Source organism: Corvus moneduloides, chromosome 3 (genome assembly GCF_009650955.1).
Source record: "Corvus moneduloides isolate bCorMon1 chromosome 3, bCorMon1.pri, whole genome shotgun sequence".
Lineage (NCBI taxonomy): Eukaryota > Metazoa > Chordata > Aves > Passeriformes > Corvidae > Corvus > Corvus moneduloides.
The window spans coordinates 57,025,708-57,052,634 of NC_045478.1; the positions used below are offsets into that span (position 1 = coordinate 57,025,708).

General features: G+C 39.2%; 1 protein-coding gene across 3 annotated transcripts in view; it reads left to right on the plus strand.

The window, feature by feature from the left end:
• Nucleotides 1–16,336: 16,336 nt before the first annotated feature.
• Nucleotides 16,337–26,927, plus strand: part of LAMA2 (laminin subunit alpha 2) — a 346,447-nt gene continuing 335,856 nt past the window's right edge. For all 3 annotated transcript variants that reach the window (XM_032101660.1, XM_032101662.1, XM_032101661.1), the window contains exon 1: nt 16,337–16,680. In XM_032101660.1, the coding sequence (XP_031957551.1) occupies nt 16,590–16,680 (91 nt within the window). In that variant the 5' untranslated portion in view covers nt 16,337–16,589. The remainder of the gene's footprint in view (nt 16,681–26,927) is intronic.

Here is a 26,927-nt window from a genome sequence, read left to right on the forward strand (position 1 = left end):
CAGGGATCAAGGTGAGGTTGATTGGCCTGTAGTTCCCTGGCTCCTCCTTGCCCTTCTTCAAGATAGGAATAACATTTCCTTTCCTGCAGTCTTCAGGTACCTCTTGCTGTTGCCATGATTGATTAAAATTTATCCAGAGTGGCCTTGCAATGACATCAGCCAACTCCCTCAGCATCACGGGTGCATCCCATGGGTGCCTGTTGACTTATGCATGTTCAGACCATCAAGAACTCCAACTGTTATTACTGCAGTTAGAGCAGGACTGAATTTGTGTGTTGTGTGCTTCCCACATACAAAGTGTTTGCTGATAGAGAGAGGCAAAGTTAAACAATAAGAAATGCACATGAGGAGAGGAGAGGAGAGGAGAGGAGAGGAGAGGAGAGGAGAGGAGAGGAGAGGAGAGAAGAGAGGAGACGAGACGAGAAGAGAAGAGAGGAGAGGAGAGAAGAGAAGAGAAGAGAAGAGAAGAGAAGAGAAGAGAAGAGAAGAGAAGAGAAGAGAAGAGAAGAGAAGAGAAGAGAAGAGAAGAGAAGAGAAGAGAAGAGAAGAGAAGAGAAGAGAAGAGAAGAGAAGAGAAAAGAGAGAATTAAGGACCAATGAGCACCTGTCACTCTCTGATACCCTTAAAAGTTATCTTCATCATTTTTCCCAACCAGAGATTGCTAGCTGCAACCGAGAGAAAAAGGGTTGAAAAGCAGTATTGGGTTTCACACAGTGCTCCACATAAACCAGAGGAATGGGAAAAAATTACCTATTGATACAGCTGTTTTGTCTGGCAGACACTCTCAATTTCTCAGATTTGCAGTAAGAAGAGACTTCTTGGTACATGCAGAAAATCTATAATAAAAAGTTTTTAAAATAAATTGCTGTTGATTTAAAGTAATACATCCACACATAGTATAACTATCAATATTATCTGTATCACGGTTTTTCACAATAAACAGTCAAAATGACTGAGTTATGAATGCTGAAAATATAACACAACTTTCCCTTCCTAGGCAGAGACCAGGAAAACATCTACTAAAAACAGTTTTGTTGGTATAGGTCTGTTTGCTTTAGAGTCAATTTTGGCCTTCTGAGATGGATTGTGAAGCAAAAATTTTTCCCCTCTCAATCTCTGTGTGTTCTGCTCTCACTATTCACCTCTTTGCATGTCCTGTGCACCTATAGCACTCATTATGAACAGACCTGGCTAAAGGTTTTTTTTCTGAAGAGAGCTAGGGGTTAGCAATAAGATGTGTCCAGAAATATTACTAACTTCACACAATGTTGTGTGTATTGCATCTTGGCACAAAGGTAAAGTTCACTGGATCTTGGTACAGAAGTAAAGTTGAGTTGTTAATTTCCTTAAATCTACTGATTCAATAGTACACTTACATATATTTTAAATTCTATGGTTACAAGTAAAAGGGCTAGGAACTTTTCTTTTAAAAGAAGGATCAATATTCCCTTTACAGTACTATATCTAAAGAAAACCAGATCAAGGTAAACAAATCCTAGAATGATTTAGTTCATTCAACACATGGAAATGATATGAAAGTTAGTTAAAAAGTAATATTCGTATATATAACTGGTTTGTGATTGTTCATTCTTGTCCCACTGAGACTTTCTTATTTCACAAAATGAGCTGATTTTCTTTCTCCTGAAGAAATGATATGAGCTGCCTCTACACAGGCTAATGCAGAGCTATATTTCTACCCCAGAGAAGTAACAACTCACTACGGATTCTTGCTTAAAATACCAGCATGGTCTGGGCTAGTAGACACCTATCATTGATCTGCACAGCAAGCTGAACCCCCTGTTTAGACATGAGGATGATTCTGACCTTTTTTCACAGTCCTCAATGGAGCTGTCTTCTGTCTTGGAAACCTGTATTTCTTCAACCAATTCCTTTCTTTGTCAAGTAGGAGACCTTCTTGGCATGTGTAAGAGTCCCATACCATCCCAGAAAGCAGTCAAAAGAAAATTTAGAGAAGCGAGGAACTGAACTCTTCAGGCCTTCAGTCACCAGAAGTAATTCACTGTCAAAGAGACAGTCAGAAGTCTTCTTTTTAGCACTGCTAATACCCATTAAGGACAAATGCCACCAGCCTGAAACTGAGCTTTCAGGCAGGTAAATGTTCCCAGTCCATCAATGGGCCCCTGAGAGACAGTGAGGCACCACTGCTGCATTCCTTGAGTTGCTGTCTCTTTTTCCAAATCACATGACTAGACAGGTGTGGAAAGTGGCTGGTTCTTCTCAGGAGATAAGTTTAGTAGAAAGTGATTCTGTTCTGTGCTTATGTAGAAAGGTACTATACAACAAAACATTACTTGAAGGGAGAAGGGGGACCTAAGTCTGTTCTTGATGCACTGATGCCTCAAAGCCCATCTCTCTGTCTGTCCCTTCACATTGTAGTCCCTCCAACAAGAGAGGTCTTCCACAGCTTTCTGCACATTCTAGTAGTTTTTAGTCTAGAAGTAGAGTACTCAGAGAAGATGATAAAAGAATAAAAGGTGGGGTAATATGTCCTAACTCTAGGCTCCAGGTTCAGGATAGTATCAGGGGAACAAGGGAAGATTTGGAAATGTGTGGGAAGCATCTTGGAAACAAATTTTTGTACTTGTTGCATGTGTGGGCAGCCACCCACCATGCCTTATGTTAGGCACTGAATAAAATGACGTTCTTCATTCAGCTCTCACAGGACCCCAGCTTCTCTAAAAGGACTGGGCATGCATAACAGCAGGATGCTGCATAGGGATGTGAGAGGGGCTTTGGGCTTGGTGCTGTGAAACCTTTTTTACAAGTGAGAGTAAAGCAGAAAGTTACCATTTGGGATACAAGAAATGTTCTTTCCCTACTCTAGCCAGCTGAGTCAATTTTCTGCCTGTAATAAGGAGAAGAAATAAAGAAATCTAGTGCCTTCAGGAAATGAGTGATAGAGGACAGGAGGAAGGATAGGACTCACCGAATCATAAAATATGGCAAGTTAGAAAGGACCCATCAGGATCATTGAGTCCAACTCCTGGCCCTGCACAGGACCACTCCCAAGAGTCACACCATGTGCCTAAGAGTATTGTCCAGACTCTTCTTGAACTCTGTCAGGCTTGGTGCTGTGACCACTTCCCTGGTGAGCCTGTTCCATTACTCAACCACCCTCTGGGTGAAGAACCTTTTCCTGATATCCAACCTAAACCTCCACTGGCACCCCTCCAGGCCATTCCCTTAGGTCCTGACACTGGGCACCACAGAGAAGGGATCAGTGTCTGTCCCTCCTCTTCCCCACATGAGGAAGTTGTAGACTGCAATGAGGTCTCCTCTCAGTCTCCTCCAGGCTGAACACACCAAAGAAAAAGATGTAAAGAGCAGGACTCTTTATATCAGGACAAATCAGAATAAATCAGGACAAGTAGAATCAGTGTAGCTGCAGATGATACAATAGATAATATTTTTCACATGGAACCAGATCCACAAGGGTATTAACACAACATCAGGTAGGTGAAAGGTCTAGGAAACGTTAATTCTTACTGCAACTATGTGAGTGAGATTCCTCATTTGCTTTTCTAGGTTGTAAGGGGCACATGTCATTAAGCCAGTATCACATGCAGCCTTGGTGGACCTTAACACTTTAAACATTTAGCAATGGCAAATATATATATATGCTGGCAATACAAGTAAGAACTGTCATGCAATAAGTATCAATACAGTAAGGTAGTCTGTTTGGCATTTCAAAAATATTGGGCATCATAAACACGGTTGATGTGTCTAATACTGTGACTGAGAGATGCTAAAGTATAATGAGCAGCTGTCTCTGCTTTTGGTTCCTTATATAAGTCAGGGATTTTTTTCCACGGATGTTGGAAAGAATGTGTATCCTTAAAGCTGAGAACAGCTGGGCATGTATCCCCACTGGAACCCGATAATGTCATCTTAGGTTTCAAATGGACCAGAAATATCCACATCTAGTGTTAAGTCCCAGAAGGGGGACTTCGATATATTGAAATTGATAGCTTACTGTGGATCATCCCAGAATATAGAAGATGAAATTGTACTATCAGTAAACATTAATGCTCGAGTTCCTCTCAACCAGGACTGTGAAGTCACATGAGGTATGATATTCAGAGATGCCCCAGAAATTCAAAGTATGGATATGATTGAAGCTGTGAGGTCTCAAAAATATCCTTGTTAGGGCAGCCATTGGAACAGATCCAGAATACTGTAAATGTAGGTATGGATCTGTGTGTTGTGGCTGTTCAAATGCCACAATCTAGTTACAAAGTACACCAGCACTCAGACAAGAACCTTCGGGAAGCACCAACAGCAGGCTGTATCACAATTGAAGGTGAGGTAGGAGCTCAGTGTGACAGAAACTGAGGTGAAATGCATCAAAGAGATGAGGGAATTCATGTTGCTTGGAAACACAGCTGAGAGTGTGCAGACTAATACCTGGTAGTAGAGATGAAGCAGTTTTTGCTTGGACCAGTACTGCAACGTATTTCCTAAATAAACCACTATAGTTCAAATGATATATTTAAAATGATATAATTCCATGCTTAATATGCTAACTAGAATTAAGAAAAGAGCATTTAAAAGTTTGGAATTACTAGGCTGGAACAAGAATGATCACTTATTAAGCATATTAATTTTTCGTCATGACTGATGAATCTTGAAAACCACAGTGATTCATCAAAATAATTAAATTCCATTTGCTTTTCAGATATAAATGCCAACACAGCTTGCGAAAGTAATCCTTGCTTGCTACTCAGAAGACTAAACTTTCATAAATGTACCTTCTAAACTGCATTTTTTCTTTTTCATCTATGAGGTAAGAAAAAAAATCATTACTTTATTCATTCTGATTATAATCTACAATGTTGTTCATGCTAATCTTGCTAAAAGAATTAGTTTTTCAGAATTGCGTTCACATGTAGCACAGGGATAAAAAAGACCCATTTCCTCAATTGCTGACAGTGCTAATTTCATTCTGATTTGCTTTTATCTGTTTTATCAACAATTCAGGCTACTGGATCCCTTGACTATGGAATTTAAAAGTCCTGATGTTTTCAGGTGACAGCAGTATCAGTCTTACTTTGTAATTCCAGAACATCTGTGGAATAGATAGATGTAGTAGACATCTACATATATTTTTTTTCAGACTTCGTATTTTCTTTATTGATAGTAACAAATCAAGAAGGGTGTTTTTGCTACCCTTTGCAAGACCTCTGTAATTTCTGCTGTGACTCTTCAGTACAGACCAAGAGCATTTATTCAGTATTGTAACAGCCCTAGACACAAAACCTCCCAAAGAACCTCCATGTCAAACCACAGTAAAGAAAGTCCTGAAACTAGTAAATTGTACTGACACACAGGTTGACTACTCTTACCCCATAGAACAAAGCACTATCTTGTCTTAGTCCCTGTCAAGGCTCTGAGTGCAGCCTGACACACATCCTCCCAGACAGGGGGCTGGCTGTGCCCAAGGCTAGCTCTGACATGGTGCAGGTGTGTAATCTTGGGCTGGATGGAGCTGGGAGAAGCTCTCCTGATTCCTGCAAAAGGGAGAAAGAAGTTAAGTTGAATGTATTCCCAGTTAATCTCTGATCCTCACTCAATTTTTTATAATGCACAGGTGAGAACATATTTTTCAACAGAAACAATTAGCCATTTGAAGGATGTTTTTTCTTACTCCTTCAAATCTAATCCCTATCCCCAAATCCTAACCCAAATATATTTTGATTGATAAAAGGCTCAACTTGTTACTGACAATTATAAGCACCCAGCATTCACGAAGAAATTTCGAATTTATAAGAATCCAATACGTTTTTAACATGTTATTTTATTTACTTTTTCCTTATTCTTTCAAATCAAGCACTCAGATCAAGTTTCCCTCTGGAATCAATATGCCTGTAAATTCTCATTTTGTTTTAAAATGAAGTTGATATTCACAGGAAATCAGTTGCCTCCAGGAAGTGGACCTTCAAAGAAAAAAAAAAAAAGACTATTTTGATACTTTGAGTAATGCTTAGGCTGCCTGAAGAGCTCTTACTGAGAGTTAAAGCTAGCACAAGCTGCACTAGATGAGTGCAGCACAGGATATTGATAGCGTTTGGCAAACACAATATATTTTGGAATAAACTACTATAGTAGCGAACACATATATTTAAACATACTTCAAAAATCTCAGCTGTTAATCTGATTTGCCAAAATTCAGGTCTTTATTTCCTTCATTTTTCCTACCTCCTGCTGATCTTACCCTTCTTTGTTTATAAGGTCTACAAGGTCAAGGCTGTCTCTCATTAAAGCTGTACTTTTTATTGCATTGCCTTCGATCATCATGCTAGAAAATGTTCTCTATGCCAAGTAATGTAGATGGGTTTGTAAGTATATTGTTTATTATTCGAGTCCTTTGGGACAAGGATCTACATCCATTCCAGCAGGACACAGTGGCAAGGGAGACAGCACTGTGATTCAAGAACTGACTCATTGTCCCCTGCACCTCAACAACATGGGCCTTCCATCAATGGATGGGGGTTATGACCTACTCTGAATCCCTAACTTGGTGGTACAAGGCTTCCTGGGACATCCTTGGAGAACCATAGTTGGCTGAGCCCACTCGGGTCACTTTCCTGATGCATGCAGCACTGGAATCCCTATGCACATTCTCCCATCAGTGTTTGGGAGCAGCATGGAGAGGCTGCTCTGAAAGGAGAAGCAAACCTGAAGCTGCAACAACACCAAGGCAGAGAAGGCAGCAGCCCTGATGAAAAGAATGAAGCACCTGAATGAGAAAAGCAGATCAGGTCTGGTGACTGTAACCATGGTTGGACATAGCCCAGTGATTACCAGTGTAGTCTGTAGTGCCCATACAGGTCAGGGACTAGGTCAGAAAGCCAAGTGTGTGGATTGGAGTCAGAATCAGGGAGGTATGAACAACCATATTTGCAGCATGACTCAGGCACAGAACCAGGATGACAGCCTGAGCTTATGTCGTGGTCCCAGAAGAATAAGGGGAAGGCTCCCCAAAGCAGCTTCTCATGTCTCCTCAAGGCCCTCAGTGTATCACAGTTGCTCCTGATTCTCAGGATGGAGAAGGATTCATGCTCATAATTCCCAGCTGTCCTGGAAATTAATTGATTTAGTCCATTTCGGAGTATGAACCCATTTTACGTTAACCTGAGGATTAGGAAAGTGAACTGACTTGGCAGAGTTGCATTCTTGGCAAAGCTGCATATATCCTACAGGATATCCTAAACATTACTTCAGTAACCTCTGCCATCGCAGTAAGGGATCAGTAATACCCTCTTGTAGATTTGAAATAGAATTTAATTTGTGTTTTAACATACTCAACTGTTTTTGTTTTATATATCTTTAATTATCTGAACTGGGAGACTCTTAAGTATTTTTCATAAACAATAAATTAATCTTGACAAGCCCCTAGTGAGATTTTCTTAAATTTATAGTAGAATAAAATCAAAATATGGAGCTAGGAGACAGCTGCCTGTCCTAATTTATCAGCTTCCTAAAATCTGAAATTACAAGTAATTTTCGAACAACTTCCAAGGTTTTTTTCAAATTTCACTCACATAGATTTAAAACAACGGTATTACTAAAAATTTGATAGTTTATGAGAGATATATATCATTTATTTACATAGATTAATGGATGAGTCTTTCATTAAAAAGTAGTATTTAATACCCAGCAAGTGGGTATGTATATATATAAGTATACCAGCAGAAAATTAAAACCATATATACCAACTTTTAGAAGCATATTTATATGTACACATTTAATATTTTTATTTTAATGTGATATTTAATGTTATTAAAGCATAATTCATGGTTTTAATATTAATTTCATATGTATTTTAAGACTTTATTGAGTTTAATATTCCAAACATAGCAAACAGTTTGTGTGAAATACCTCATTATCCATTTGTAAAAACAAGTATCTTATAAATGCAGTAATTGGTTAAGAAGATGCAAAATACAAGTTTGAAAACTAGCTATAAAGGGAATGGTTTGCAATACATTACCTAAAATATTCCAAGGAAAACTATTCGTTTTCTACCTCTTTCAATTGATGAGAATTCACTGATTTTCTTACAAGATCATTCCCAATTTATAAAGGAAAGAATTATATTTTTTGAGCAACAGCAAACATGCCATGCACCTGTCACAAAAATCACAGGCAGAATTGTTGGTGAGATGTTTAGAGGTCCTTTAGTCCATTTTGCTACTGGATACCATTTAGTGGGTAAGCCATCGATTATGACATTTTGAGCCTGGCAGACCAGCTAATTCTCAGCCTATCTAACAATTGATTCATCCAGCTCATGTGTCTTCAAGTTCCCAGTGAGTTCCCTGCCGGAGACGATGCCAAAAGTCTTACTAAAGGAAAGTATATTACATGCAACAACAAATAACAGCAAAGAGTAGTAAAAAGTACCTCAGTTGCCCAGTGTGCACAGTCATATTTTATTGTGTTGCTCTCATATGTGTCACACCATTCCTTCCTTTTCGTAAACACATAAAAGACAGTGCCTAAAAGTGAAACAAATGCATGTGCAAATGAACTCTCACTAACCAACTGTACATGGAAGAGAAATCAAGTAACACTGTCTCAAGATCTTTGGGATAATAACCTGAAAAGATGACAAAAAAAACATGTCTCATGTAAAATATACAGAACTCTACCCTCTATGTCAAGTGAAAACCACATTTGTTTTCTTATTTCTGTAAATAAGGAGCAGGTTTCGTGGCAAGGTGTAAAAGTCTGCAACATTGGACCGAGCAGAAGAGCCTTCTGTTCTTCTGACCATCCAGTCACCAGCCTCATATGAAATTAATTTAGGAATGTACCTTGTTTATTGTAGTCTAGCTGTCAAGCTAAAACCTGACAAGAGGTATCTAAAAAATATTCTGTTTCTTGCCTATAAATATAGAACAAGATCAACTGCTTCATTAAGAGTTACTTTCCATATGCCTCTTTCTTCCTATGTTTTTTGTTCCTATTGGTTCTGTGCAGAAGTGGTATTATTTTGGATGCCTAGAACAGGTAGTATTTGTATTGTGTTTGTACTTTTGCAGGCTAACTGATGGGCAGGTATACCATGAATGAAAGCTTTTAGAGTTCATGCCATAGACTAGTTTTATTTGGCTAAAATAATCGTCCAGCCAACAGTAATACAGTGTGCCTATCAATAAAGATTGTTTATAGGGTATTTATTTAAATGAAAGATGCTTGTCTAATCTGGCCATTTAAAATTGTTTTTCAAAAATATTATGATTTCATAGAATAAGCAATTTCCTGATGGCACCAAGCCACAATTTCTCTTTGAGGATGTACATGCACATTAGAAACATCCCTTAATTTTACATTTTAAGATTGCTAAAGGGATTTCTATCAGTACAGAAGCTGACCCTTAGACAGATGTTTTTGTAGAAGTACACAAGGGCGTTTGCTAAATAGTACATGCAATGCTCAAAGAGGGCATTGCATTAAAAATTCTTCCTTTTAGATATTTCCTGTTTCAAGATTTTCACTTTTTTTCCTTCAGAAAACCTAAAATTCAAACAAGTCAGAAAAGTCTACTTTGCATCTACTTCTAAGAACCCAATTTTAAGGATGCAGATGAGATCTGGAGGCTTCTTTATTGATTGGAAAATTATGCTGCAGCTTAAATGAAGAAGATAACTTTTGATCATGTATACAAGTATGTAATTTGACAAAGCGTGACCTTCACTGCTCTTTTACAGAATTCTCCAGGTTTTCCTAATGAACAAAGTGTACCAATTGACTTTTCATCAAAATAGTGAAGAACACACTAACCATCTGTCACTTTGCAGAGCAGCTGCATGGAAGAAGTCTTTAATGAAGATCTCTTGCTTGGCCCTTTCTGTTTTGGAGTAAACTGGCTGAGAAAAACTCAACAGTAGCTTAGGAGATTAAATCTTTCCTTCCTGCCTGCCTTCCTTCTTCCTGCCTTCCTTTTCCTTCCTTTCTTTACCAATAATTTGCTCTCTAGTTAGTCACAAACTTCTCTATTGTAAGACAAACTGTCATCAGCTTTGATTACACTATGATACAGAGTTCTAAAGGCCTTGATCTAGCAACATTCCAAAGATTTTTCCTTATCAAACCACAGTACAGCCAGCTCAGTAAGATGTAATCATGTGTGCAGCTATAACCCTGCAGCTGATTACATTGATTCTAACACTTCATACTCATCATTTCAGATGTCGCCAGGCACACCCAGGTGTATGGGAGGAGTGGGGGATTGTGCTGCCTTTTGGGTAGTCCTGTATGGTTATCTCCTTAGGGCCATGATAGTTTCCAGATGATTTCGGCTCTTGTAAAATGTAGCAATATTCATGACACATTTTTCTTTCATAAATTAAGGCGTCAGAGTTTCAGAGAGGAACAATAAACTTTGTTTACAAAAGTATCAGGAAGTGAAGAAAACATAATAAAACCTAAGCAGAGAAGGCAAAAATTTAGATTTTACCAGATAAAGTAATATGGTCTTCAAATGTACAGGAGATCAACAGGAACTGCTTGCATCTTAACCGACAATGATCTAATGTCTCCAATGTACTTATAAATGCATTTCTTTTGCTACCCTTGTGAAGCAATATTTTCTGCACATTTAGTTTTCTTTTTCCTCTAACTTTGCTGATCTTATTATTTCTAGAAAAAAATTTCAAAAACAAGCCAAAGAGTTCACAAAAATTTTTTTTGAAGATAAAATCTTTCCACTATAAAAGAGGGAAAATTTAATGCCTGTATGTTTGAGGATATAAATTGGTAACCGTTTAGTGAACTGATCCTTGTTCTCAGATTACTGTACCAACCTGCTTTTGCTAGTGTCTGGGTGAGACGTCATTGCAAAGAGGAATATCACCTAAGCAACCCTATAATGCTAAAAAGCTTATAGCTGAACTGTGTAGAAAGAAACAGATGGGGCAGTATCTGGAAATTTTATTTGTCAGATATCGCCCATCTGTTTCTCTCCCTATCTGCATGTTTTGCAGTAATATCCATTTTTAGGAAGGCAAGTCAATCTAATTCTACAGATTTGGTTTAATCTTTTGTTTTATTATTTTTTAATTTTTATTTCTTACAATTCATTAATGGCTGGCAGGGAAACATAAAACCCACTCTGATGACTCAGCCAAATAATCTTCATTTCCATTCCATGAGAGGTAAAGTTATACTTCAGGGCAAAATTAGTAGATGTTAACTTTTCGTATTAATTGGATCTAACAATTTTGACAGTTCCTCACATGCAACAGACTTCCTAAATAAATGAATGATAGAAAGTATTTTTAAATGCATTCTAAAAGTGAAACGATTATGTGTCATTTCAGACTAAGTTCTAGTTTCTATGTAATGAGTAGCTATTAAAATCAGTAAGTCGTTTTTGGCAGCTATCTAATTCTCTGAAAATAGAGCCACAAAAGGCTTTGCAACAGGTATATTATTTATGGAGAGTACCTAAAGACTTTGGTTGTAAATATTAATTATGGGCTGAGAAATTCTATTTGTTTTCTGCTTCATATTCTTAGCTAAACATAAGCTAACATAATGTCACTGACATTGCTCTTCTATTTTCACAGGATCAAAATTAAAACAAAAGCCACATTAAATAGCAGCACAGGCATAAAGGAAGTTAATAGAAGTCAAGACTAGAAATGAGTGGCACTTCCAAATGGCCCACAGAATCCAGTACCAGGCAAGACCATGACTCCTGTCTGTTCCTTACGTGTAAATACCAATACTGAGGTACTAAGAGGTGAGCATTTAGCTTTTATAAGAGTTAATGATAAATAATGACAGTAAGTGGGCCAGGTATGCTAATTAGTCTGACTAATTACAGGGGTGGTGAGCAAGGCAAAATGGAGGAGTCGAAACAAAATGAGCTCTATTCTGAAATGAGCTCCATCCTGACACCACGTGTAGCTCATCAAACTGTAACCACTCTGCTCTTGACTCTAGCCTCCTCAGCATGCAGTGACTGCTATTGCTGTCATCCTCTCTTCACAGTCTTTCTTGCCAAATTATAGTAACCTTCTCTTTATTACCTAGGCCCAGGCCTATCCTCCCCCTGTTCTTTTGATTATTTTTCCTTTTTTTCCCCCCTAATTTTACAGGATTGCTTTTGGACCTGCAGTTATCTGCATCAGCTTTTAAACTGACAATACTCTGTGACCCTGGCAACAGAAGGCTTCACAAGAATAGTTTTCTATCAGTGTTAGATTCACTCTTTTCTTCATGTGTCCTTTGTCTACTTTGATCTTTAATTCTGTTCTCTACTTTGATATTGATTCCTAGTCACATATCTCATTTCTTTATCCCTTGTCTGTCTTTAACTTGTCTTTTGCCAGCCCCTTCCCTAACACCCGCTTTGGGTGATCATCACCTTGGCATGAGGACATCCTGGTTCCTCCTGACTTGGGTCCAAATCACAGACCATCTCACCTTGCCCCTAAAATGGGTTAATTCTTTGATTCTTGTGGTTGACATATTTCAACTCATCCTAAGTGCTGTATCTGAATCTTCTCTTTATCCTCTAAAGCTTGTTTTTAATGTTTATTTTCTTTATCCTTTGATTGCAGTCCACTTAAGAATACAGGGCAGGGTCATACAGGTTATCGAATCCAATCATCCTGCCTTTTGCAGGCAAGTTTGTCACGGAATTACTTTCATGAATCTACCAAGGTCTACTTTTAAATAGATTATTTTTCCCCCTCTGCTCTCCTAACAGAAGGCTGTTTCCACACCTTATGATTAGAAACTATCTTCCATTTTCCAGCCTATACTGATCTGTATCTTGTTTATGCTCTTTTCCTTTTATGACAATTCCATCCATTAACATCCCTGTAACACTTAGAACTGTCTCACATCTTATTTTCCTAGGTTAAACAAATCAAACCCTTCTAATCTATGTGTCTCAGATAAGCTCTCCCTTCCCCAGAGGCCTCTGCTCTGTTTAAGTCTGAATAAATTCTTCTTGAACATGCGTGATTGTAATTCCCTATGATATCCTAGGTGGGATGCAACAGTATTAATTTTCATATCTTCACTGGAAATATTTTCCCTGATGTTAAGCTTTATGTATCCTAGGCTCTACTTGCTTATTTCATAGCTGCATCATTCTGGTGACTCAAAAATGCCTTGTGACTCACTGACTTCTACTCAGGAGTTTGGGGTTATATTCTTTATTGATTATTCTCATAAGAAACTGTTACTGATATCCCTTATTGGCATGACCCAGGATCTTATAGTGTTTAGGATCTTCTAATTTGTTATGTTTGAGTCATTGAGAATAAAAATTGTATAAACTCACACTGTATATTGGTATACATAAATGCAAAAAATTTACAAAACATACATTGGTCCTCCCCAATCATATTTTATCAGCAGAATTAATTTAAAAGCCCCTCTCTTTAATGCAAAGTCATGAAAATATTAAGTCATATCGGTTCCCAGATGAGTCCTTACCTGATTTTACTCATATCTGCCTTTCAACCCAGCACTTCCACCCTAAGTACAAACTGCCATTAATGCCCCTTTAGCCACTGCTTTAGCTGAAAAGCTTATCTAGCTTGTCATGGCCCTGGGTGCAGCTACAGGCTCTGTAGCCTTGCCTCCTCACTCCTATGGGTTTGGCTGCCTGTGCTCAAGGCCACTTCTGACCTGGCACAGCCATGTAACCTTTTGTCAGGCAGTGGTGACACATCCGATGTGTGAGGAAGAGCTTGGAGAAACTTTGTTGGTTTCTCCCTGCATTTAAGGAGTGGATGCTGCATTTAAGCTCAAGCCCTTGCTCCAGTCGCAGCCTGTTTTACATTGCAGCTGCACCTGTGCATCACTTTGCACCTCACTGATCCTGACCCTGATTTGCAGACTTGACCTCAGATCCGTCTCCCTGCTATGAACCTCTCTGGAGATCTGTAATTTTGTTTGATCCGTGTTATCATCCCCAGATCTGCCTCTTCTGCATTCAGAGACTGCAGCAGGCCACTGCCCTGCCTGCTTCACTGGTGTCACTTCATCCTCCAACTTGCTTCTCTTTCTGGAGCAGCCCCCTCTTGCTGCTGCTTGATACAGCTTGGCATCTTATGGTATGAAATTATTTCCTGTGGTTCGGATGTGGAAAAATCATTGAATAAGTCTGCAGGTCTTCCTGGCATATCTTGCTTCTTGGTGCCCCCAAGCTATTTGAAGTTTCTATCTCTGGTGCACAGCTAGTCAATATTGGCTCTGACAGGTGATGAGGTACATGGGTATGCCAGCAGTGCTGCTAAACTGAAACTAGGCTGAGTTCTCAGAACATATCCTCACATTAAAGACTACACAGGCTCAACAGCAGGATAAACTGATTCAAATAAAAGCTCAGGTAAATAATCTGTTGTATTTAATATTGGTGTAATATTGATATTTGAGGGAGTAGGGACCACCCCTACAACCAATCTGTTCTTGATCTCCAATTCATGGAGATCACAGGTCATGGAGATATTTTGCAGATACCTTGGATCTGAGGAGACCTTTACACAAAGCAGCAGAGGTTCCCACCTTCAGGTCTCACTTTCAGTTTCTACAATCTGCTTCTGGAGTATTACCTCAAACTCATCTGCAGCACTCGCAGCTTTTGGAGCCCTGAAAGGAATTTCTCCAGCTGGGGGAGTATGCAACTCATGCTAGTATGGCTTTTATGCAGCAGCTGCCACTACGATCGACCAAATTCAACCAATAAATGTGTTATTAGAATCAAACCGATGTTAATGTAATCAGATCCCTACCTGTGAAACTGGCACTAAATTCTCCAAGTGACTGACATATACTTGGGGTGGAGTGTTTATCTGTTGTACTTAACAATTCACTAGATTATTCCTCTTGCACATATACACAATTCCTTGCAGCCAAATTTTTGATTGAAGGGAATTGCAAAGGGAGAAGCAGACTGAAGAAAGTAGTGACTTACTGCTTGTAGGGAAACACTTTACAGACTAAATAGTGATAGTGATAAAACTGTGGATAGAGTCATAAACACCACCTCCCTCTCTGTCCCTCCCAGCTCCCTGATTATGTATACTTGCACAACAAAGCAAATAGCTGACAAGATGAAAATCATCAAGATAAGCCTTGAACTTGAGTTTCCCAGTAAGAAGTGCAGAAGACCACACATACATCATCTCTTGGCAAGAGGACTGGAGTATTTTCCATTGACTTATGAGCGACAAATGGCCGAGCCATACAAGAGCATTATTGTTGCTGTCCTGTGCTGGCGGAGCAGTTTCCCAAAGGCCATGGAAGCAATGAGTGTCCAGTAACAGGGCTCCCAGCAGCAGAGCTCAGGCTGTTTGGGGAGAAACCTCAGAAGTGAGCAGTCACTCTGAAGAGAGACTCCAAGAACAAGTCTGCTTGGAGCAGGATGACAGGGAGAGAAACAAATTGGCTATGTGGCTGGATGGAATGATCTATTATGTGCAAAATTCTGCATTCCTTGAATGTTGGGTTTGGAGTGACAGGCAAATTTACCAGTAGAAAAAGCTGTGGTTTGAGAGCTTAAATAGACAATGTACCAAACGCATGCTTATCCCCAGCCTTGCTCATTGTTGGCTACAGCAATGAGCACATAGATGCTGAAGTATCGATGTTGGGAAATACACAGAAGTGCTTAATCTTGATGTGAATAACAAGAAAAGCTCAATTGGAAGTGCAGTGGTACAAGACTTACGAAGATGCAGGGATGAGCATCCAAGTCAGAACTAGGCTGCCAGCACAATCTTGGTTTTGTGCCACACTCACACTGTGAGTTGAGCCCAGGTCACTCTTTCTAATAGCCCATGATGTCCTTTCTCAGTATGCTCACTGAGAAAGGTTGGAAGCCTCGCTGTTTCACGATGAAACCTGGTTTTTATGGACTTTTTAAATGCAATTTTTTTTTCAGGAGAACTGTACAATAGCTTTTAATCCACATTTTATTTTAGTGCAAGGTTAATTTTTCCTTTATGCAGTAATATGGATTTTTTCCCTGTCATACCTGGCTAGCGCTGACATACTACTCCCAGGCACGGCAGGAAAAATGTGCTTGACTCCGTCGCAGTTCTCGTTTCCCAAGTGCCTTCTCAGAAAGCTATTTTTCTTTTCCCCCGCCATAGCACAGGTATTTTTTATCTCTGTCGGATAACCCGATAAAGGCTAACTTAAATGGCGAGCACACTTCCAGGCGAGAGCGCTTCCCAGCTCTCGGGAGCGGCCGTCGGGCAGGCAGGCAGGCACGTGCCTCCCTCCTCGCGCGGCGCCTCGTGCCCGCCCGGCGCCTGGGGCCGCGCTGTTCCCCCCTCCCGACGCGAGGGGCTCGGGGGCTGCTCCCGGGCCGCGCTCCAGCCCCTCGGTGCCCACCAGCCCCGCTCGCTCCTCGGCTGCCCCGGAGCCGCGGCCGGCGGCGGGGCGGGGAGTATGCGTGTGGGGGGGCAGGGGTGTGTCCTGCTCTCCTGCTCTCCTGCTCCCTGCCCGGGGCACCGGGGTCTCCTCTCCTCTCCCGGCGGCTGCGGCTCACTCGGCTGGCCGTCCCGCGGCGGGACGAGTCGGCGGCCCGGGAGTCATGGCTCGGGAAAGTTTGCCGCTGCTCCTGCTGCTGGCGGCGCTCGGCAGCCGAGGCCAGTCGCCGTCGCCGCCGCCGCCGCCGCAAAGAGGTACAGGGGAGCGGGGAGCGCGCCTCGCCCGCCCGGCCGGGACCGCGGAGGACGCGCAGGGGAGGCGACCTTGCCACCAGCTCGGGAGTCGTTGTGGTGACGGGAGGGGCGAGGGAACAGGGAGAGCGTGACAAGTGACCCCCAGCCTGCAGAGAGGGGACTCGGCGGGCGACACCATCGCTGGTACCTCGGTGGCCGGGCCGAGGAGGGGGTGCTGCCGGAGCTGCGCGGCGGCCCCGGAACATCCCGCCTCCCGCGGCAGTCCCCGGTCCCGCACACACGCGCTGAATGACCCGGTTCGGAGCAGCGCAGGTGGGCTGTGCTGTGCTGTGACTGGACGCGCAGGGGGAAATCATGTAGGTGAGGGACGGCTGGAGGACGTGACCTGGTTCCCGAAGCGTCGCACCAGCGTTACGGGCTGATCTGCTGGCAGCCCTCCTCCAGGCGGGATGTGCCCGTCTGCTGGCATCTCTGTGACAGGGGAGGCTTGGTAGGCTGTGCTGAAACACGTGTGGGCTGCCTGGACTGCTTGTACTTCAGGTGGCAATTTGATGCACTTAGCCCGTCACAGAGCTTTTCTCGGTGTTAAAAACGAATCATGACTGGCATGGGAACAGAATCAATTGTATCCTGCATGGGTAGTAAATGTCTTAGACATACCATTATCATGCATTATACAGTGTTTAGGTGTGTTGACATTAGAAGGTTTGTTTGTTTGTTTGTTTGCTTTTTCAGTATTCTGCAGAAAGATCAAAAAGGGTGTTGCACAGGTATGGGAGAAATAAACTTTAGTCAACTTCTCAGCTCTCATAGGAGATCCTTAAAACCATTCTTCAGCCCACAGTATTCCTTCTGGTGCTTACATTTGTGCACTTAACATTTTTAGCCTTGCTGAAATGAATTCACTTAGAAGATATTGTGGGTATGTCAAAATAAAATTAATTAAAGTTCCTGGATTAACAGCTATCTTCCCTTTGACCCTGATGTCACATTATAGGCTGAACATTGTGGATTAAGAATTTTTACGGTTTCGAGTTTACTTTGGAAAACACGTTGCACTGACATTTCATGGAAAAAGTGTCTCAAGCAGCTGACTCCTTAATATGACTTATAGTGTATGAGAAGAAACAGCAGTTTTTCAACTATCTGTGTAGATAAAACCTCATCTAGAATTAGACTCTGCTTAGATGATGACTTATTGGTAAACACTGAAGTCTGGGATAAAAGCAGAGCATTTAAAATACAGTACATCATGCATTTTCTTCTTGCTTTTTTTTTCCTTTTTTTTTTTCCCCTAATTAATTTTTTGGCTAATACTGATTTGGCATTTCTTTTAGTATTCTCTCTCTCTCTCTCTCTCACATACACACACAGACACTTACAGAGAATGTCCTTTTGTTTATGCAATATCATGGTTCTCTTTAACCTCAGCAGTGAAGGGATATGTTAATTATTTTCCTTTTAAATTAGAAGTGGGTGTGCTTGGTGTTTATCTGCTGCATCACTGATATAAGTGAGTTCTGGTAATTCAGTGAGGAATCCTAGGACTTTTAATTAAATATTAATGTGGTGATGGAACCTTCTAAACTTAACAGTTGAATTCAAGTCCTGGCCTGCCTAATTTTTATGCCATTTACTGTCTTCTGAATTTCTTTTTACGATCTGTTGCAGCTGCTAGGAGGTGCTAGCACTATGTAGATGTCACTGTGTTGCCCACTACAGAAAAAGAAGTAATGCACTCCTCTGTTGTGCAAAAAGTTAGAAAAGTCTGACTTCACTGAAGTCCTGGGGGATTTTTGACGTGTACAAGAATGTTACTGGACGTATGGTTTATATCTTTAGACTTACAGCTTTTGTTTTTCCACTTAAGTGTTATTTGGTAATAAACATAACGTTGGATGCTAAGTATTGCTCTCTAATTGTTAGCACCAGTTGGATGTCTGTGGACAAAATTATGTAACAGAGCTGCAACGCTTTGAAAAACAGTATTTGAGACATCACAATGAATTCCCATGTTGTTTTTTAGAACAGAACAGTTCAAGAACATTTTGCACCTCAAAGATGGGAACAGTCTGTATTTCTTTTTTTGTTTCTGTTCTTGTGGTTAAATTTTTTTCCTTTTAAAATTGTTAGAAGACTTACTGTGGTCAGAAACCTGGAGTTAATTTCAAGCTGGTGGGGTTTTTTTGTTGTTTTTTTTTTTTTTTCCCCCAGCTACACATATTATCTGTTCTTTTATTGTTTAAAAACTAAATAGTCATGTAGAATTTCTGTTGTGGTTTAACCCCAGCCATTGACCAAGTACCACACAGCCCCTCACTTACTCCTTCAAAAGCAGGACTGGGGAGAAGATCAGGTGGGTAAAAGCCAGAAAACTCATGGATTGATATAAAGACAGTTGTAAAAGCTGTGCAGGCAAAAAAAGCAAAACAAGGAATTAATTCACTGCTTCCCTTGGGTAGGCAGGTGTTCAACCATCCCCAGGAGAGCAGGGCCTTATAATGCATAACAGTTACTTGGGAAGACAAACACCATCAATACAAACATCTCACCCTTCCTCCTTCTTCCTCCCACTTTATATACTGAGCATGATGTCATATGGTATGGAATATCCTTTTGGTTATTTGGGGTCATCTGTCCCAGCTGTGTCTCCTCCCAGTCTCCCATACACTCCCAGTCTCCTCCAGTGTGGCAATACAAAAAGCAGAAAAGGCCTTGGTTCTGTGTAAGGCCTGTTCAGCAATAACAAAAACATCTCTGTATTATCATCACTGTGTTCAACAGAAATCTAAAACACAGCCCCATATGAGCCACTGTAAAGAAAATTAACTCTACTCCAGCCAAAACCAGTGCAACTTCTCAGAAAATGAAAGAATCAAAACCCAGAAAGGCATGTGCGTCCTACAACAGTTTTTCTTAAAGATGTACATAACTTGCAGTTTAGGCAAACTGACTGATGTGCTATGTAATGTTCCTTTGAATCTTGAATCTCAGCCTATTCCACGTGGAATGTGAGCAATGTGCTACAGTAATTTAGAAAGTAATGTAAAATTTCTTCTGATCTTGAATTTATGCATTTATTAAAAGGTCTCAATATTTGTTATCAGAGAGAACGGAAGCTATGTATCTATGAAAGGTGTGAATAGTAGGCACAGGGCTAAGGAACATACACTGCACAGTAACTTGATCTGTCGTGTCAGCTGCTGACATCAATGGAGATAATTCATGGAGTACAGGTGCTTTTAGCATGTGTGGAAGGAAGTGTAAGTTGACTCCAAGAGGTGAGGTATATAGGATGCTTATAAAGTCAGAGTGAGATGTCTCCCTCGAAAGAGAAAGGAGGGGTGAACATCAGCAGGATATGACTGGTGCCAGTCTGTTAGGCAGTGGATGGTGTCAGGCAGGTCAATATTTTTAAGTGTCTCTGTAGGTGTATATTTTTTAAACAAGTTTCCAGAGAGTTTAGTTCAAAACTGTGTTCTCTGTGTTATGTTGTGACAACTAGGACTTCCAAGATTCCTTCCCACATACATACATACCTGTGTGTATATGGTACCCTATACTCTGAAAAGTCAAGAGACAAGGCTAATAGAACATAATTTTAGTATTTCAAATTCTAAGAATGAAGAATGTTGTGTAGACTCAGATTCTCTCTTTCCTGAGACAAAAAATGTCCAAAATGCTTTGTTTCTGTAATCCGTTAAAACAAAAGTCAATTTTTCTCTTTCTTCATAGGGATTTCTTTGGAGTAAGGTCAATTTCAAAACTAACCAACACCACCCAGCTCTAATCTTGTAATGGAGAGCATTTCCATCATGGTTAATGGCATTTAAGCATTCAAAACATTCTGCTGGCTTTATTTGGAGAACAGGCCTTGTAAAAGATTTAGTTGGTAAATTTGCATTCTACTTTCCTGAGAAAACAAAACATGGTTTAGATGATTGTTTATCAGCTTGTTCTCACCTAAATAAATTTGGAATCTGTTACCCAATATGAACAAATTTGAAAACAATGAAAAAATCTTTTAAGATATAATCACTGAAAATCAATGGCTGTTTAAGAGAAAGAGTCCCAAAGTATTTTATCTTCTGTGAGAAGAAGAGTAGAATTTAGCCATTATCTAACCCATTCAGTCCATGTAAGTCAACATGTGTAGAACTCTGGCTTCAAGAATATGAAGGAGAATACATCCATTGTGGAGGGCTGGCATCTTAGAATGCATAAAATTCTGTATATATATTTCTTTAAAAAAAAGGAGTTACTTAATCATGCTTTAGGATTTTATAACAAGTAACAAGCTTTGTTCACTGCAGGTGTACTGCAATACAGTACATTCTGCGTGTTCCCTTTTCACAGTCAGTCTGTATGCTGTTTAATGCTTTGGCAGTTAAATTTTTGGTGATCTGGAAATTATGATTTCTGTTACCTTATTATTATTATTTATTTAAATGTGTGTAATAAAAAACCATACTCGGTTCTAACAATTCTTTTAGCAGTATTTAGTGCTTCCTGATCAGTAGGGATTAACCAGCCCCAAAATGGTGGGACATGCTGCTCTCTAATATACATTGTGATTGCTTTTAACTTTTTACTTCAAAGCTGTTGTCCATATCACTTTCTTATAGTTTAATAACTGGCTGAGACAGTGAAAGGAGAGGGAATTGATATGTATTTCAGGTTAAGAATGTGAGAAAGGAAAACATAGTAAAGGGCCAGCCTAAGGTATTAGAAATAGGTAGAATTGCCCAGACTGACTGGAGCCATGAATATGTGAGGTTTTTGTGTACGTGCTTTAACTAGAAATAACCACAGCCAAAGCGAATGAGGTAGGCCTTGTACAAGAATGTGTGAATTTCTCCAAGCAACAAATAAGAACATAAGATGGTAAGACGCACTTTATATTTAACCTCCTTATTATTAATTTTTCCTCCAAATTTTTTTACATGAGTCATTCTTATTAGGCTTGAAATGCTAAAGTCAGAACAGTGGTTCTTTAACCTGTTCCAAAAGTCTGCTTTAAAATAATACAGCAAACAATCATTTTTAATTAATTCAGGCTGGAGGAAGGAATCCACCCACACATGTTCTAATTTCTTATCCAGCTACTTGGACTGACAGTTTTTTGAGATTGTAGTATTTTGGAATAAGAGGCAGCATGAATTCCTGGTGCAGAGTGGATTTCTCTTTTTCTCTTTTTCTCTTTTTCTCTTTTTCTCTTTTTCCCTTTTTCTCTTTTTCTTCTTCTTTTCTTTTTCCCCCTGAAGTCCAGACTCCTCATATTTACAGGTCAGGAACAGTGACAGGAGACAAATACATGCAAATGTGAACCAGTATGCACACCTAACTATCTCCTTTTCTTTCCCAACTTTTTTTCATAGGTAATAACTCCGTAATTACTGGATATTTTTCTCTTAACCAGGAGTTCCGTCTAGAATGTGTGAGCTCATATGTTGCACACTAGCAACTCAGGCCACACTAGCAGTAATACAGACCAAATCTTGCTTACAGATGTAAAATACAGACCAGTATGTTATGTTTGTTAAACTTTATATTGATTCCATGCCTTTGTTTGAAATAGGAAGGAGAACGCCTTGTGTTTGCCAATAAAGCTATTTCATGAGCTGGCTCCTGCTGATGACTAGATGTTATTTATTTTCTTTTACCAGCTACTGTAGTTGACAGCCAATTCCTAGTTTCTGTTTTTCTGCAGTTAATCATGTTTTCTTCAATCCAAAAATGTAGGTAAGAGAGGTACTGAATAAAATGGTTTTTTGGACTTCTGTACCATGGGTAAGGTCAAGATTAGACCTTTTTTTTTTTTTTTAATGATTTATTCTTATTAGAAAAATTTTAGGATTTCCAGAAAAAATAACTTGGATTTGTGTGAGTTTTATACTGATAAATAATGAAGATCCCTCAGGATTCTTGCAACACTCCAAAAAAAAAAACTGTTACTACTCAATTTTTTTCAGCAGTTCAGTCTCCATTAGTTACACCTTAGCGTCACAAGGATTTTCATAGGACTCTTGCTCCCTGCCAGATTCCTCTAGCAGACATTATCTTTGAATCAGACCTTGTAATAACAGACTGTAGAGCAGCTGTAGCAGTATTATGCCAGGGAACTCTTGTGAAAGCTCAGGAAGAATAATGAACATTCCTGCAGAGTGGATTATCCAAATACCATTACAATGCCTTGTTCTGTCCCAACTGACATGTGTATGTACTGCTGTCATAATTCAAAGATTTAAGATGTAATAAAAAAATTACCTAAAAGTGAACAAAATACTACATAAAATCTATTTTTATAGCTATATCAATTTTTTTAATGGCAAATTACTATATGTTGTTATTGTTCACCTACCCCTATAAGTGGGGGTATTCTTTGAGGTCAATTAGGAAGAATTAGAAGGATGAATGCCTCTGAACATACTGTAATGTATTTCCCGCTGCTACAGGAGAATGGAGCAACGCTGGGGATTGACAATCAGAAGCTTAGAGGTGCAGGCAAAAGAAATCAGAACCCCTGTTTTTCTGCGCACTTCCAGTGATAGTGAGAGTTGATTTAGGATTTAGTTTGGTTTTCTGCATATACACCTACTCCTTAGATGAACCCTGAGAGTTTCTGGTGCCACTTTCACTCAGGCTACCTTTAGGTTTTGATGGAAGATGCTGAATGTGGCAGGTTATTACTCTTTTTATGCTAACTGCTCAACAGCTTGTAATCCTGTTCCACAGAAATGTCTGGGTAATCTCTACTGTAAAGAATTGCATTATATATTAACTTTCCTGGAATTTGTCTTGCACTGGGAATGCAGAACTACTGCTATACATTTGTTGCTGAATAACTTTTAGACTGGGAGAAGGAACAAATAGCTTTTTTTTTTACATATTGCTATGTTTCTAAATATGTATGATAAAATACTATGTGGCGGTGATAACTATTTTGTGAATTTTCTGAGCACCTCTGCAATGGTGGTAACATGATTAGTCTGGATTCCTCTGGAAGCCACAGAGCTCAATGGAACAAGAAGAAATCCATGCCTTCTGAAGAGTACAAAGTAACATGGTAAAAAATACAGGGCTTTTGAATTTGATATGTGAAACCACCAGGAATAGAACAAGTATGTTTGTGCAAATCCCAGAGCTGGTGATTGGTATGTGGTGCACTTGCACATCTAATTGGACTGTGTGAATTATGCATGTATTTTTCGTCACGTCAACAAAAAGATGATTGCAGACCATCACAAGTACATTTCTTATGTTTAACTTTAAGCCATCATTGACACTACTGAATTAGTTAATATTACCGGAAAAAAAAAAAATTCTTGATACTATTTCATCCCTGTGGATAACCTTTTTAGTCAACTTTTGTGACAGTTGTGGCAACACCCCAGTTGTGAATATAAGAATTCCAACATGCAGTTCATGGCATAAAACAGAGTACATTTCTCATTGGTTGATTTTGGTACAATTGGAGATTATTTTCTATTAATCATTCCTTCTCAAAGGTGACTGAGCCCTCACACCAAAAGGTTTTCTTTACCATGGCACCCCCCCTGCCCCCCCCACGTTTAATTGAAAAATATATTTCTAATATGCACACTGAATTGTTCTCTTAAGCACTGTGTCTTTCTACAGCTGGATACAGCCTTCTAAATTAGCTCCATTGTATTAAGGTTGTTGTGTGGGTTTAGGGTCTGTAAGTGTCACTTTTGTTACGCTTACATAGTAAATATGGGAAATATTTTCTAAATTCAGAGTCAATTGGAAGCCTTTACAGGCATGCCCTGTAATCATTGATTATGCATGCAGCTTCAGCTTCTTCACCCCACTGCAGCTTTGACATAGAGAGTAAGACAGTAATTTGCTGGAAAAATTAATAGTTAAATGCTTGTATCAACTTCATAGCTTGCTAACTAGAGGAGAAAAAGTACTGAATCTGCTTGCCATGTTGGTAGGAGTTATTTAAAAGTGACTTTGAAGCTCATAGTTTAATTGGTGAAAGAGCTTTTGTGACATATAAAAGTGATGGGGAAAGCAACAATAACAATAATCATCATCATCTGCATCAAGAGCTTGAGTCAGTTCTTGGGGAAATGAGACGCTGTCTCACAAGAATAAAGTGTAACTCAAGTTGTTAGACTGAGTTATTTGTCTGTTCATTGAGGATAAACCTTATCCTTTGGTCAGGGTTGTTGCAGATGATTTCAAATTCGGCTGTATTTCTTAGATGATAATACCTAAATGAATCAATGGATACAGCTCATTCTAATGTATTGGTTCTTCATGATACTAACACGTCTGAAAGCTGTTTGTACAGTACTTTGCTTCCACCTGCAATATATATTTGTCCCAAAATATCTATTTAAATAAACTTTTGTGATTCAGAGGTTTTTAATGTAGCTACTTGTTCTGCCAGTCTGCTTTTTGCTTGCACCTCAATTAAGTCCCATAATATCACTCAAAATAATAAAATTGCATGTATGCCACGAGTAAGAGAGAGATCAGTGCTTGGTTTAGTATATTACTTTGGACAGAGTGCAAAACTGTGTGTGTAGTTTTTGCACAGTGTTTCTGTTTCTCATCATCTATAAAATCTGGGTTTGGTTTTAGTCATTTGTGACTTTTCATTTGAACACATAGCTTACAGATACGTGTACCATTACAAAAACATATATAGCTTGTCAGTGCTCATTTTAAAAAACATTGAGGAATACAATATACTTTTTGAGGGGAAAAATTGGGGAGAGAGAAGACTATTTATTCCTGTCTGTAAGAATAAAAATAAAAATAATTAGATATGTTGTGGGATGACTGCTAAGAAACAAAGCTTTTTTTGCTTCAGGAATTAACCTTTGCTGATGTGAAACCTTGTATTTATATTCCAGGCTCTTTCAGACTAAGGTAGAAGCGCCATAGAGGCAGAAGTTGGTATGGTGCTGGATAACATGTATAAAGTAGTTGATGAGAAAATTTGTGGTGATGAAAAAACTAATGAAAGGTACACAGTAATTTCTGATTGTGTTTAGCATTATAGAAAACATTGATAATATCCTTTGGGTTTTGATCTAAACATCAGTTACAGGAGGATAGAAATGCTGATTTGTGAAGTTATCAACTGTGGGTATAGGATTTGTTGTTAGCATGAAAATGTTTGTGAAATCAGCTTTTATACAAATTAACTAAGGCTGAGGAGTGCTTTCAGCTCAATAGCTCTAGGAGAAATAGGTATTTGAATTTGACGCTTATGGAAGGTTGTAAAGAATTTGGTATGAAAATGCTGATAAAGTAATGGCATTATATTATTGATTGTTGAACAGATTATATGAACAGCCTCATTAGAGGAGAAATAGAAGGCAGCAAAAATGATGCTCGTATTTAAAAAGGCCTCCCATAGTAACTTTATCACTGTAGAGTTAGAACTGAACACATTTGTAGACATAATGAAGTATAGAATTAGTAAAGACATGGATAAATATATTGTGTTGGCGAGATCCAGAGTGTTTTTTTATACTATATGGATAAACTGTCAAAGAATGTGTATTAGACATATTAATAAGGGATATTATAGAAGACCTGGGTTTTCAGAAGAGCAGTTGAGAATATGTGTAAGTATCATTAGCTATGATGTCACAGAAAAAAAGGAAAGAACTCAGTTTGACAAGCTGTATGCCTGTCTGGGATGGAGTTAATCTTAAATTGAATTGATAGATGTGAACGTTAGTTATGTTGGAAGCCATTCAGTAATTTTTTGTAATTCTTGTGGTGGTCTGCTCTCCTTCACTTAGCATGAGAAAATGCAGCATTCAGCTAAACAGTTTCTTACAACTCAGTTTTTAAAGATATAGTAAGAAGCAAGTGTTCTGCCTTATCTAAGCTGCTACGACTGATCAGGAATTCCAGTTCTACAGATAATAATTTATAGACCATCAATTTTCATGTGTATCTCACCATCTCTGTGGAAGATGGGATAACTTGTAGGCAGTCTGCTTTAAAAATGGTGAAATGTGTTGTGGCTTGAATGTAGATTGTGCTTTAATCATACACTTCAGTTCTGTGTATTTGTGAAACAAACCAGTTGCACATTTCTCATGCAGGAAATTCTCAGTCTCACTTTTCCTTAATTTTATTTGTAAATATTTTCATGGAAAGACTTACACCTGGAAACATGAAGAAGTGCATCACAGAAAGTGTCACTGAACAGGCAGTTTGACTGAGTTAGGAAAAGTAAGGCTTAAATAGGTTTA